Raw genomic sequence first — 12,678 nt, forward strand, 5'->3', positions numbered from 1 at the left:
CTATTTAGCTGTGATCTTCACTCTTCAAGTCAATAAAAAACATCAAACGACAGCGCTCATTTTCATCTTCTTCATATGCTGCTGCTGGTGGACTGAACTGCATTAGAAACTGTAGGTTCAAATGCTCAAAGCCTTTGGGTGCTCAAACAACCATGTTCATTTTTCAGGTAAACGCTAGACCAGAACTAACATAAGCCAGCATTTCTGTTTCTATTGTTGGGCCTCAGTGCTCAGATAAGAGAAAAAGTCAGGCCTACACACAGTCATAATGCCTGACTCATGCCTGCAGGAACACTCAAAAGCCTGAAAGGTGCCAAAATCAAACAAAGGGAGTCCAAACAGACTACAGATCCCATCAAGCCTTGCTCACTTTACACCTGTGTGTGAAATTCTGAAGGATCGAACTCTCAAATCCTATTGGATGAAAAGCACGACAGAATGCGCCCCTCAACCATGATGTCATCGAGAGTATAAAACCTTCTACACTTTTCTTCCAGCGACATTATGTGCCTCATCTAGATGCAGCCCTGCTGCTCACAGATGTAGCCTTGTTGCCCAAGGAAGTAATGTACATACCTGAACTTTGGCCATACAATCTCATCTCGCTGGACGAGTTGAGATTTCTCCATGTTCCACCGAGCACGCTAATGGATCCGAAGGAGACTGTTGAGCAATCTGCGTCTCACTCATTTGCCTGCAGAAGTGAAGCAAGAAGATTTCTCTTCCCTCTTCAACAGAGTTCACTTCGCTGATTTCTCCACCAGTCAGCTGCCATACTGCCCATTGACAGAGTGAGGAAACGGCCTCCCGTCATCACCCGAGCCTCGAGGAACCGTGTCAGAGTCAAACGATGGACAAACACACATTCTACCCATGTCCTCACAAGACTCAAGAAAGAGGTTTATGTCTGGGCAGAGATAGATTATTATAGTGTGTTATTCTTGTGTATTAATGTTATTGCTTGTACAGTTTATGGACTGCCGAGTCCGCTCATTGTTGCTAATAATACTCAAGGGATTATTGGAACTTACTGTTACCACAAATGAGATTTGCTGTGTTGTCGTCTGACCATGCTGGACTGTTTGTGAATTTCCGCCATAGCGGGTGAGACCAGCGCACAGAGTTTATCCATTAAAGAACCAACGACTGTGGCGGACGGATTACGAGCCGTTCACTCCGTCTCTGAGAAATAAAATAACAGTTGTCTTCTCTCCCACTATCGCTAAAACTGGCTTTGGTGCAGTCACTCTGTTCTCTCTCTCGTACTAACCGCACACACGACCCCTCACACACATACCCGCACAAACATTTGGCGAACAGCGGAGACACGCGTTAAACGGGCAGACGCTATTAACCAGCATCTCGCTGCCCACATTCGTGGCCACATTTTCTGTCCGGAAACCTTGTGTGATGTACTGTCCATGAGAGTCATGCTCCCTATTTTGTGCACTCCTCTCCTTACACACACACACACACACACACATACACACACACACACACACACACACACACACACACACACACACACACACACACACCCTCCTCTAATGTATTATAGGCTTATTTGTTACCAATCATGTTTCTGATTAGTTTGTAGTTGGAAGTTTATTGACTACATTGTATTGATTATGAATTGATATTCCTGCATCAATAAACTGTTATACTTTAACGAGAAGTGTTTTGGTACTGTTCTGTATGCACCTGTGTCAAGGGCTGGAAGGGGATATCAGTGCTCTGATTCAAGCCTTAATTGTTTTCCTTTTGAATGTCGATGTTCTCCAGATGTCAACTTTCCTAAGAGAACAATCCTATAGTGAGACTGTTATACTGTCTGTTATTAGTCCCTGAATCCAGGGTGGTGCCCCGGCGATATTAATCCTTATTAATATTCTATTGATTTTGATAATTGATAGTTATCTTTGATGATTGTTGATCTGAAGGATTAATAAGCTAATGTTGATTTTAATTAATGTTCTTTTGATTTTAATAATTATCTTTGATAATTACTATTGCTAACCAAATCCACACCTGAACGAAGCCCGAACACTAGATTATTATCTTGATCTTTTGAAATAATAACAGTTCAATGTACTGTGCAAGCATACTATAATATTCAAAAGGTCCAATCCCAGTCCAAAAAGACAACTTACTGAAACGAAGCAGCAAATAAAATAAAAAAATAGACCATAAGCTTATTAAAAAATGATTGGATTTACTGCCCTGCAGCCTGTTTCAAAATAGAATAATTAAGATTTTTGTATTAATTCGTTATTTTGTTTTTAAGAAATCTCACTAATTGCAACAAAACTACATTCAGTAACTGTTAAGTCTCACAATCCTTATGTACAACACTACATAACAGGAAATATTTTTGGTTCATTATGAGTGGGGCATGTTGAAATGAATGACTTGCAGTTTAGTCTGTTACTCACTAAAACATTTTGCAATGTAGATTCAAAATAACCAGCTCATAAGAGTCATTCGTCTGGGAATCAGACTACACAAGTTGTGCTGTATGTTTGGCACCATAGATTCAAAAGAACGGGCTTGTTAGTTAATTTGTTCAGGAATCAGACTACACTGGATGTGCTTTATGTTTTGCACAGTAGATTCAAAAGAACCAGTTCATAAGAGTCATTCGTTCAGAAATGGACTACACTGGCTGTACTGAAGGTCAAAACCTTGATTTTGATGTAGGCAGCTACAGGTAGCCAGTGGAGTGAAATCAAGAGAGGGGTGACATGAGTCCTTTTTGAACGATTGAAGACCAGACATGCTGCTGCATTCTGGATCATCTGCAGTGGCATAATTGTGTTAGCTGGGAGGCCAACCAACAGAGCATTCCAGTCTTGAAATGACCTGGGCTTGGACCAGGAGCTGTGCAGTATATTCAGACAGAAAAGGTCTGATATTACTGATATTGTAGAGCATGACAGGGTGACATCTGCAAGACAGGGTGGTTGATGAGAAGCGTGCAGTGAAATTAAACTGGCCATCAACGACCACTCCCAGGTTCTGAGCTGTTCTGCTTGGTGTTAATGTAGTTGAACCAAGATGAATAGTGAGGTTGTGGTCAACAGATGGGTTGGTCATGAGTAGTTCCCTCTTAGCAAGGTTAAGCTGAAGGTGCCATTTATTCATCCAGGCCGAAATGTCCGAGAGGCAGGCAGAGATACGAGCTGAGACAGTATGGTCATCAGGCTGGAATGACAGGTAGAGCTACGTGTCATCTGCGTAGCAGTGGTAGGAAAAGCCATGTGCCTCAATGATCAGTCCGAGTGATGTTGTGTACATCGAGAAGAGGAGGGGTCCAAGCACTGATCCTTGAGGAACACCAGTGGTCAGCTGGTGTGTCTTGGACACCTCTCCTCCCCAGGAGACCTTGAAAGATCTGCCAATGAGGTATGACTCAACCCATCCAAGCACAGTTCCTGTGATGCCCAGGTCAGAGAGGGTGGAGAGGAGGATCTTGTGGTTCAGTGTCGACAGCAGCAGACAAGTCAAGGAGGATTCACAAGAACTGTCTAAATTAAGAACCAGAATCCCATTTTAAGCTAATTATTTCATTTTGAATTTAATAATTTGAGTGGCACAATTCAGCACAGCTTGTTTTGTGAATAAAGCACAATAGAAGCTGTTTTTGAAGAGCAGTGTAAACTATATCAGACCCAACAGCAAACCTGCAGCCCGTCACTGGTGCCCCTTTTATAAAGTGAAAAAAGTAGCAAATCATGAAGGAGGTCATTTACAGAACACAATGGAGTCTTGAAGGTACAGTAACAAAAACTGTTCCCATTTAATTCTTTTTGAGCAAAAAACATTACTGGACCTCAGGGAAAAATTACATGTAACGTGCAGAATGAGTACCTTCATCAAATCTACAGCCTCAATGGAAACATACTATAGTTGGAAAACTATAGTTGGAAAACTACTGGAAACTAGTAATAGTTAATAGAAAGACATAGAAACTGTCATTGCTGATATAATAATAATAATAATAATAATAAAGGAGAGTTCTTCCTAAGGCTGATATAACATCCGCAAACATCCATGACAGACAGTGTTTTCATGAATGCATAAAAGAGCATGAAATACAAGCATTCATGGCATTGTGTGTGAACTCAACTGTGCGATCAATGCCACATAATGCCGGATACCACCACATATTCGTATGCCAAGCTGGTTGTAACCAAGTTCACATCTCAAGGTTGTGACAGAAATGCCTATTACAGACAAACCAGCTTCCATTTTCACATCTGAAAATCCTATTCTGAGAAGTGCCGCTCTGGACTTGTCTCTCCATTCAGTCACAGATATTGACCGTCAAGACTCAAAAGGTTCCTCTGAATTATTCATACTGTCTTGGACGCCCTCGCTCCCTCCTGAACATTTTCATATAAAAGGCGGCACTGAGCTTTTCTCCAGTGCTGTATTTGGGACACGTTCACGTCTGTACCACCTGAACTCCAAACACACATGGCCACTGAATGTACCTCCTCTATTGCTTTCCTGCATGGCTTTACCTATACACAGCTGTCAGCGATGCTTTGAGTAACATGCAGTATTTTTCTGCCTCTGTGCCAACCTTAATGACACCTGCAAACTTCAAGTATCCCTACAGAACAGCCGTTGAAGCATTCAAATATTTATTCATAATTAACCATGCTTTTTGTATCAATCGTATATCTTGAACTTGAATTCGCCTCTAAATAAACATGGGGTGTTCAACTATGGACACATTTGTCACATTGTGGTCTTTCTTCAAACATAATTTTAAGATGTTTTTTTTTAATTATTATTATTATTTGTCTACTGACAATGTCCAACAGTAGATATACATGCATCACTGGAGAAATTTGTGGTTTTGTGTCATTTTTTTAAGCATCATCAACATTTCACAAATTATGTATCATGTTTGATAGCATTCTGAGATGGAGATTGTCAGGTTTTGTTGCACGTTGTATAACAAAATTCAAATAAATACATTTTAACAAAAAAATAAAATATATAATAAAAAAAAAACTGGGACATAAAAGTGCCCATAGTGTAAGAAACACCTATATAAGAGGCTAGTTGTCACAAGGGTAATATCTAGTGACTAAGGTTTTTAGTCAAAAGTCCAATTACACACATGTGTAGGCAAAGATTAATACATTTTGCATTTACATTCATTTATGCTTTTTGGCAGATCCTTTAAACCAAAGCGGCTTACAGTGCAATGTGTGTGTGTGTGTGTGTGTGTATATATATATATATATATATATATATGCTGTTGAGTAAACAATATAATATGGTATAATGCATATAATTATAGTTCATCATTTTAATATCTGCTATACTGCACTTCCCCTGAGAGATCCCGCTCAACACATTATACTTTCTCTTCTTTATGTTAAACAGATTTATGTATGAGACTCTTGGCCTAGTCTTTAGACTAGTAAAGTTCCATTAAGTCTTAAAGGAATAGTACATATAAAAATGAAAATCCTCTCATCATTTACTCACCCTCATGCCACCCCAGATGTGTATGACTTTCTTTCATGATGAAATTATCATGACTAGAATTTCAGCGAATAACTATGTAAAATCTTTGTGAAATATTAAACAAACTGGTGATTTTTGGGCAGCCGCCTGCAATTTTCACACTCAAATTTAAAAGCTCACCATTCACACATAATTTAACATAATTGCAAAACATTTGACTAATTTTTCAGAGAACCACCCACATAAAAAAAAGACTCATAAATAATATTGTATGTGTCCATAATCTTATGATAAAAAGAAATTGTCCTTACTTTGAAAACATGTAATTCTGGCTCTGTTCGCTCTACCTCACTTTGAAAAGTCTAATTTTATTCCACTAGGTGGCAGAAAGAACTAGAAAATTCTCTATCACATACCATCAGAATGTACAGAGCTGAATATACAGTAGGTGGTGCTCTAACACATTTTAGCCCTCACAGATGTGCTCGTCCATAGACATTCAGTCTAAATTTCAGTTGAGGCATTACCCTTGATGTTTCACTGAATACATCGGCCTCTGAGTTTTCTGATGATTTGTTTTACATGCATTTCCTTCTGGATGGCATATTTTCTTCAGGACATCTAAGATATAACATTGGATTATTCAGCCAAGCAAGCTCACAGACAAGCAAACATTGGCTCATTTTTTAAAGAACATCCAAAGGTAAAAGCAGATATAAAGTTTTTAGTTATTTGGGGCTTACAGCAGGAGTTATAAAAGAATAAAAGAGATGTTTGTATTTGATGACTTACAGAAATCATATTTCACTTTGTGATTCTTTTGAAAATCTTTTGAACTGTGGTATTAGGGCAACAAACTTAACTGTACAGTCACTTTCCTGAGAGTGAGAGCTTTTATTTAATATATGACTTGTCCATTTATGTGCTATGTGAAGGACATTTTTTTCATTTAAATATTTCAACCCCATTACCTCTGGGGTGCTAATTTTCAATGCGAATGTTTCGAGGCCTGATTTTGTTTAAGTAACAAATTCAGAAGCGAGGTTTATTTCTGAAAAGTTCAGATTCCAAGCTTTGAGATGATACCTCATATGCTTATGTAACTTATGTATACAGAGACTTTTTATGCAATAGAGTGCCCACCTTAAGGGGCTAAATAAAAAATACAAAAATGAATATCATGGATTTATTAAATACTCAAATTAATGGGATATCAATATTAGCTGATAAAACCCAAAATAAAGATCATTCAAAGACATGATATAATTGTGGCATGAAAACATTGAATAGACATTACAAAAAGTGCTCATTGTACAGTTTGTTTCAGTTCCATACCATTGGCGATCACTGGCATACAGTCCACAGCAATCCATTCAACTGAGTAAATTAAGTAGATTTATTGCCTGTTCTCACAGGATGCCTTCTTGCATCTGTCTGCACTATTTTCTAATTGTTGGTCTATGCAAGTTCATTTTTACTCCATAAAACCTTGACAGTGCAACACATGAGTGTGGCAGCGGGGGCGTGGTCAAGCGCCGTCCGGGAGAGAGAAGCGGTAAGGGCGCTCACACCTGGGCCAAATTATGACTAACACCTGTCTCTAATTGCAGTAGAGTGAGGAGAGCGGTGAAAAAGCCAGCAGCGGCAGAGCAGAGGGAAGCCGACCAGAGCAAGCCAACCCAGTGCGCTTGTGTTGTTATGTGTTGGTTTTTCTGTAAATGTTCATGAGACAGACAGCCATTAAAACCTTACCTTTTTTCGCTGAAACCTTCGTTTCCTGTCCTCCTTCCCGTGAGGGTTTTACAATGAGTATATGGAATTATGAAATATGTAAGGATGCTAGCTAATGTAGCCTCTATAAAGGTTTTCACACATTTGAAACCGATAGGAGAGTCGTGGGAGCTTTATTCTGAAAGTGTGAGCGATGAGCTTTAAAATAAAACATGAGTTCTTTCTCCACAAACACATAAACCAGTCTACTGCCGGCACCAAAGATCAGCTGCAATAATAAAGCGGTCCTTTCATAAACACTGTAAAGTGTGAAAAGCCCACAGACAATAAAATGTACAGCAATACGGTGAAGAATGTAAGCTAGTTCACTGTGAAGTGTATTTAAGAGGGTTTCTGCAGAGAATATATGTGGACTTTCATTTCTGTGCTATATGTCATATCTCAGTTAGTACTCCTTTGAGTGCTGGGCTGTTAATAAGGAACAGAACTGCTCTTCAAACACTTTTTAGTGAAATAGGCCCTTTCAGTAAGTGTTTACAAAATTAGTGCAATTACCAGAGGTCATCTCTGCAAGTGCACAGCACAGTAAAAGCTCTGGAAGTGTGGAAATATTCACAAAGCAGCAATTCTAATGTCTCTAGTACCTTTTTTAGATGCAAAATAAAAATTGCTCTACCTCTTTAAACACATCATATTGAATTTAGACAATTTCACTAATGCTATTTTTCTCATAGCACCTTCAACAACCCTTTTTAGATCAATGTTATAGGTTGGATACAAGTTCAAATCTGAAACAAAAACTGCTTTGGTTCTCACATGTGCAGTAAATAAAAATTATACACCACTTTTGAATTCTGGATGCAAATGCAGGCCAGACACATTTCACAAATATTGTATACTTTTCTTGTCCCTTGACTTTAAAAAATAAAAAAATAATTCTAGTAAAACTATTAGATCCATTAGATATACTATTATCTATCATACAATTAACATAGTATGAAAAGTAGCTAGTTTAGGGATGATACCAGATACAATTTTTGGGAAAGGAGTGAATTCCATATTTACCAGTTTATTTCAATGCTATTATCAAAATGGTGTCTAAATAAATTAATTTATCATTACTTTAATCAAATGAAAATGGATCCATCCAAAATACAAAATTGGAGTTATGGTGCTTGATCAAATAAAGTGCTGCACAACAGAGCATCACAGATGAGCAATATTCCTTAAATAGGAATGGGACAATATATCGAATTTTGATATATCGCATATCAAAAAAATGACGAACCATATCGAGTCATAACTCGATATTTAGGAATTTGCAACTTTGTTTTCATAAAAATGTGATCATAAATGAAATGCCCCCGTCAAACATCATAATCTCTGTTGTTTGATTTTACCCCCACTGCGCTTTTTTCTACACTAATTACAGGGTTCACACAAGGTCCTTGAAGTGCTTGAATTTAGCTTTTAGAACTTTAAGAGCTGGAATTCCTGGTAAATCATCTTGTTTTAATGAAGTGCTTGAGATTAAAGCGGATCGTTTCCTTCATGTAATGTGTGTCCATCAAAAACTCCACTTTCATTGAATAATGTGTCTAAATATCCTTTCTGATCTTTACAGTCAGATAAAAAAGTCAAAAGAAATATTAATTTTAACCTCACATAGCTTGAATGTGCTAAAGAAACCGAGAGATTCTCGTTAATGTTTGCTGAACCGGAACACTGTGAGCCACTCGTTGACTGTTGGTGGTTGAGGAGATTCACCCAATACTATGTGGGCTATATAATAGGACTATATAAATGTAAGGAATTACAAAAATGACAGTAACGTTTTTAGTGTTTCTTATACAAATAAATGTAAACTCAATGTTATTACTTGTAAATTGTACACATCATTTCAAACAGTGATGCTCAAATCATTATAATATATATCATTTCATGATATAATATTAATTAATATAATGTAGAATTTTTGTATTTTTACAAAGTTAAACTTTGATTATAAAAATGACAAAAAATTATTAAAATATAAATATTTACATTTACATACTTTTTTCAGGACAGGTTCTGTTCAGTTCTATTGCTTGTTCTGCACCTGATCAGCCTGAATTTAGCACACTATTGTCTCTGTAATAAGTGCTCTGTAAGTCACTTTGGATAAAAGTGTCTGCCAGATGCATAAATTATAAATTGTAATGATATTTTGAAAGATTGTTCACAGAAAATATCCCAAATTTAAGGTGAAACCTGTGGATTGGCTGACACAATGTCAAAGTAAGATCTTTAATTATTTTTTATTAAATTTACATCCTCAGGGGACAATTGTCACAATATATTTGAGGAAGGACCCAAGATGCAGGATGGCAATGAAAGGTGTTTTATTGAAACAAAAAAATATATAAACTACAAAATACAAACAAAACTCACAGGGGAGAAATAAAAGAGAAGACAAAAATATAACTTAAAACAAACCGACAAGGAAAACTAAATACATATAGGAAACAAAAACTCATTAGGGAGAAAAAAACAAAACAACAAGACAACAAACTGATTATATCCTGAACAGGACAGAATATAAACAACAGGACAGGATACAAACAACACGACCGGACATGAAGACTGAACATAACACAACGATCTGATGGGGAAGACAAGACAAAAAAGAGAATATAAAGAGGAAGGGAAGATTGACCACAGGTGCTGCCAATAATCACAAGCAGCATGAATCAGTGCTGCCATGACAAGGCACAACAACACACAGAACAGACAAGACAGAGAAACAAAAATCCACACAATCAGAAAACAAAAGGTAAGGATCAGGGCACAACAGAATAGGGTGGCACCGGCGGGACAAACCAGGGTGGTGCCGGCAGGATGGGCTAGAGTGGAACACCTAGGCTAGGCTTAGTGGCTTGACTAAGTGTCTTGGCTAGGCTTGAAAACTTGACTGGGCCAGCATGCTTGACTAGACGTGGTGCCTTGACTAGATGTGAAGATTTGGCTTGAAGTGGCTGCATGACTTGATTGGGCTGCTTGACTTGATGTGGTGGCTTGATTAGGTGTAAAGGTTTGGCTTGAAGTGGCTGCTTGACTGGGATGCTTGACTTGACGTGGTGGCTAGGCTAGGTGTTGATTTGGTGAGCAGGCTCCAGGAGATCAGGTTTTAGGTGGCAGTCGGCAGCATGCTTCCTCTGGCGACGGCATGGAGAAGCCCGGGAGGTGCACATAGAAGCTGTAGTTGACTTGGTCTACTAGGTTTTGGGATTTGGTGTTCCACCCTTGCAGCAGACGTTCTATCTCTGTCAACCGGTCCACCAAATCCCAAAAGGATTTCCAACTGGATGGGCTTGTCCATACCTGCCAAAACAATTTGCTTGAGGATGGTCTCATCAATACCCTGCCCAGGGGCCACTTAGGCCAACTCCTCAGCAAATATGTCGATGGGATGACCATGCTGAAAACAGGCCAAGGGAATGGGCAACCGGCCGTGGCACTGGGTGACCAATTCCCCAAGGACTGGAGCTGAGTTCAGTAAAACACCCCTCATGCCTCCGCTGGGTCCAAAGTTAGTCAGACCGTTATGTAAATTCATTCCCAATACTGTGTCCCAAAACATTTACATAATTAATTGAACACAATAAAACACTTGCCAAACTGAACAATAAGCTTAATATCCCCCGAGAAGTTTGATTCATTGAAATATGAAAACCAATATAAGCAGCACTCCACTCTAATCATGTCAAGTTGTTTTTCAGGTATCTTGTCTTGTTCTCTTGTTTTAAGTCATTGTTATGTCTCTGTTGGAACCACTGTTGTGATAAGATTATTAATTTATTCTTGAATCCACTCTGACGTTTCTCAAACACAAAACCTGGTATCCGGCACTGCAGTTGCTAGGAAGGGTAGAGTCACATGGGGTAACTTCTTCATGTTCGCTATAATGCGGTTCGCTCTTGGTGGGGCACGTGGTCGAGTTGTGGCGTGGATGGTTTGAAGCCTCCACGCGTGCTATGTCTACGCTGTAACGAGCTCAACAAGCCACGTAATAAGTTTTGCGGGTTGACCGACTCAAACGCAGAGGAAACTGAGATTCGTCCTCTGCCACCCGGATTGAACTCACCTTTTAAAAATTATTTTTATTGGAAATGCGCTTTAACGCGATCTTACAACATGGCTTTCATGATTGTTCTCCCCTCGAAGTGCCTTTCAGAGACTGATTCATCCCGTTTGGATCGAAAGACCAGTGTGATTATTAAACTGCAAAAGGCTGCAATTTAATTCAACAAATATGTAATCTGTATGTGCTGTGCACTATAAAGTGAACTAGCACTCTGCTTGCTGTCATCTACAACAAACAGTGTGCGTGATGCTCATGAGGGTGTTTTCTGTGTATGAGCAAAGGAGCTCTAAAAAGGTATGAGCAGCCATTGTCGACAAAACATGACTCCACACAATCACTTTGAAGCACGCAGCACATGCAAACTATACTGTTTATTTATCCAATTATATCGCAGCCTTTGCGGTTTAATAAACACACAAGGACATAGCATGATTTTAATTTGTAAGCTGATAGTTTACAGAATGACATTCGTACGTCAGATGGTATCGGTTTTGGAATCAGTGCATTTTTACGAGTATAAGTACAGTAGCGGCACTAAGTTAGAGTTATATGAAGTTGAGTAAATGATGAGTGATTTTTTTTATTTTCTTTTAAAACTTTAAAAAAGCCCAATATGTAAGTAAGTCTGCAAAGAGCTGGTGTAATGTTTGTTTGCATCAAACAGGTAACAGGAGAAAAGATCACCTTTGGCAACTGATTATAGATTGTTGACACTTTCTTGCTGCTTCTGCTCACCTGATGTAAAAAGAGATCTGCTGTCTGACGGTGCCGCTAACAGAGAGTCCACAATGTCTGACCTTCTCTGGAGGAGCATGGAGATCATCTCAAAGCCTTCAGGACCCAGAAACTCAAACAACTGATGGGAGATAAAGATGAGATTAGAAACAAAGGAAGGGGGACATAAGAAGGGGGACATGATAAATAATGAGGTACAAATATAAGTGTAATCAGAACAGATGTCCGTTATATTAATTGAAAAATACCCAAATCATAAACATTTGTGATATTGTTTTGGAATGATAATTACCAGACCTTGATTAATTATCATTCCAAAACAATATCACAAATATATAAGCAATAGTTCTCCTCCCTGCTCAGTGGGTTACGATATGCGCTAAGAAGTGAAAGTGGAGATTGATCGTAAAAAAAGGACTTATATTGATCCGTTTCTCACCCACACTTATCATTTCATATCACTTTAGACATGGCATGGATTTAACCACTGGAGTCTTTTTGATTACTTTTATCCTGCCTTTGTGCTTTTTGGAGCTTTCATATTTTTGCACTTGCATTGTATGGACCTACAGAGCTGAGATATTCTTCTACAAATCTTAGTGTTA

The 12,678-nt window shown here is 38.5% G+C and overlaps 1 protein-coding gene across 2 annotated transcripts in view; it reads right to left on the reverse strand.

The window, feature by feature from the left end:
* ascc3 (activating signal cointegrator 1 complex subunit 3) overlaps nucleotides 1-12,678 on the reverse strand; it is a 275,425-nt gene that overhangs the window by 227,882 nt on the left and 34,865 nt on the right. For both annotated transcript variants that reach the window (XM_052144464.1, XM_052144465.1), the window contains one exon: nucleotides 12,074-12,194. In XM_052144464.1, the coding sequence (XP_052000424.1) occupies nucleotides 12,074-12,194 (121 nt within the window). The remainder of the gene's footprint in view (nucleotides 1-12,073; nucleotides 12,195-12,678) is intronic.

The sequence above is a fragment of the Xyrauchen texanus genome, chromosome 15, assembly GCF_025860055.1.
Source record: "Xyrauchen texanus isolate HMW12.3.18 chromosome 15, RBS_HiC_50CHRs, whole genome shotgun sequence".
NCBI classification, from domain to species: Eukaryota; Metazoa; Chordata; class Actinopteri; order Cypriniformes; family Catostomidae; genus Xyrauchen; species Xyrauchen texanus.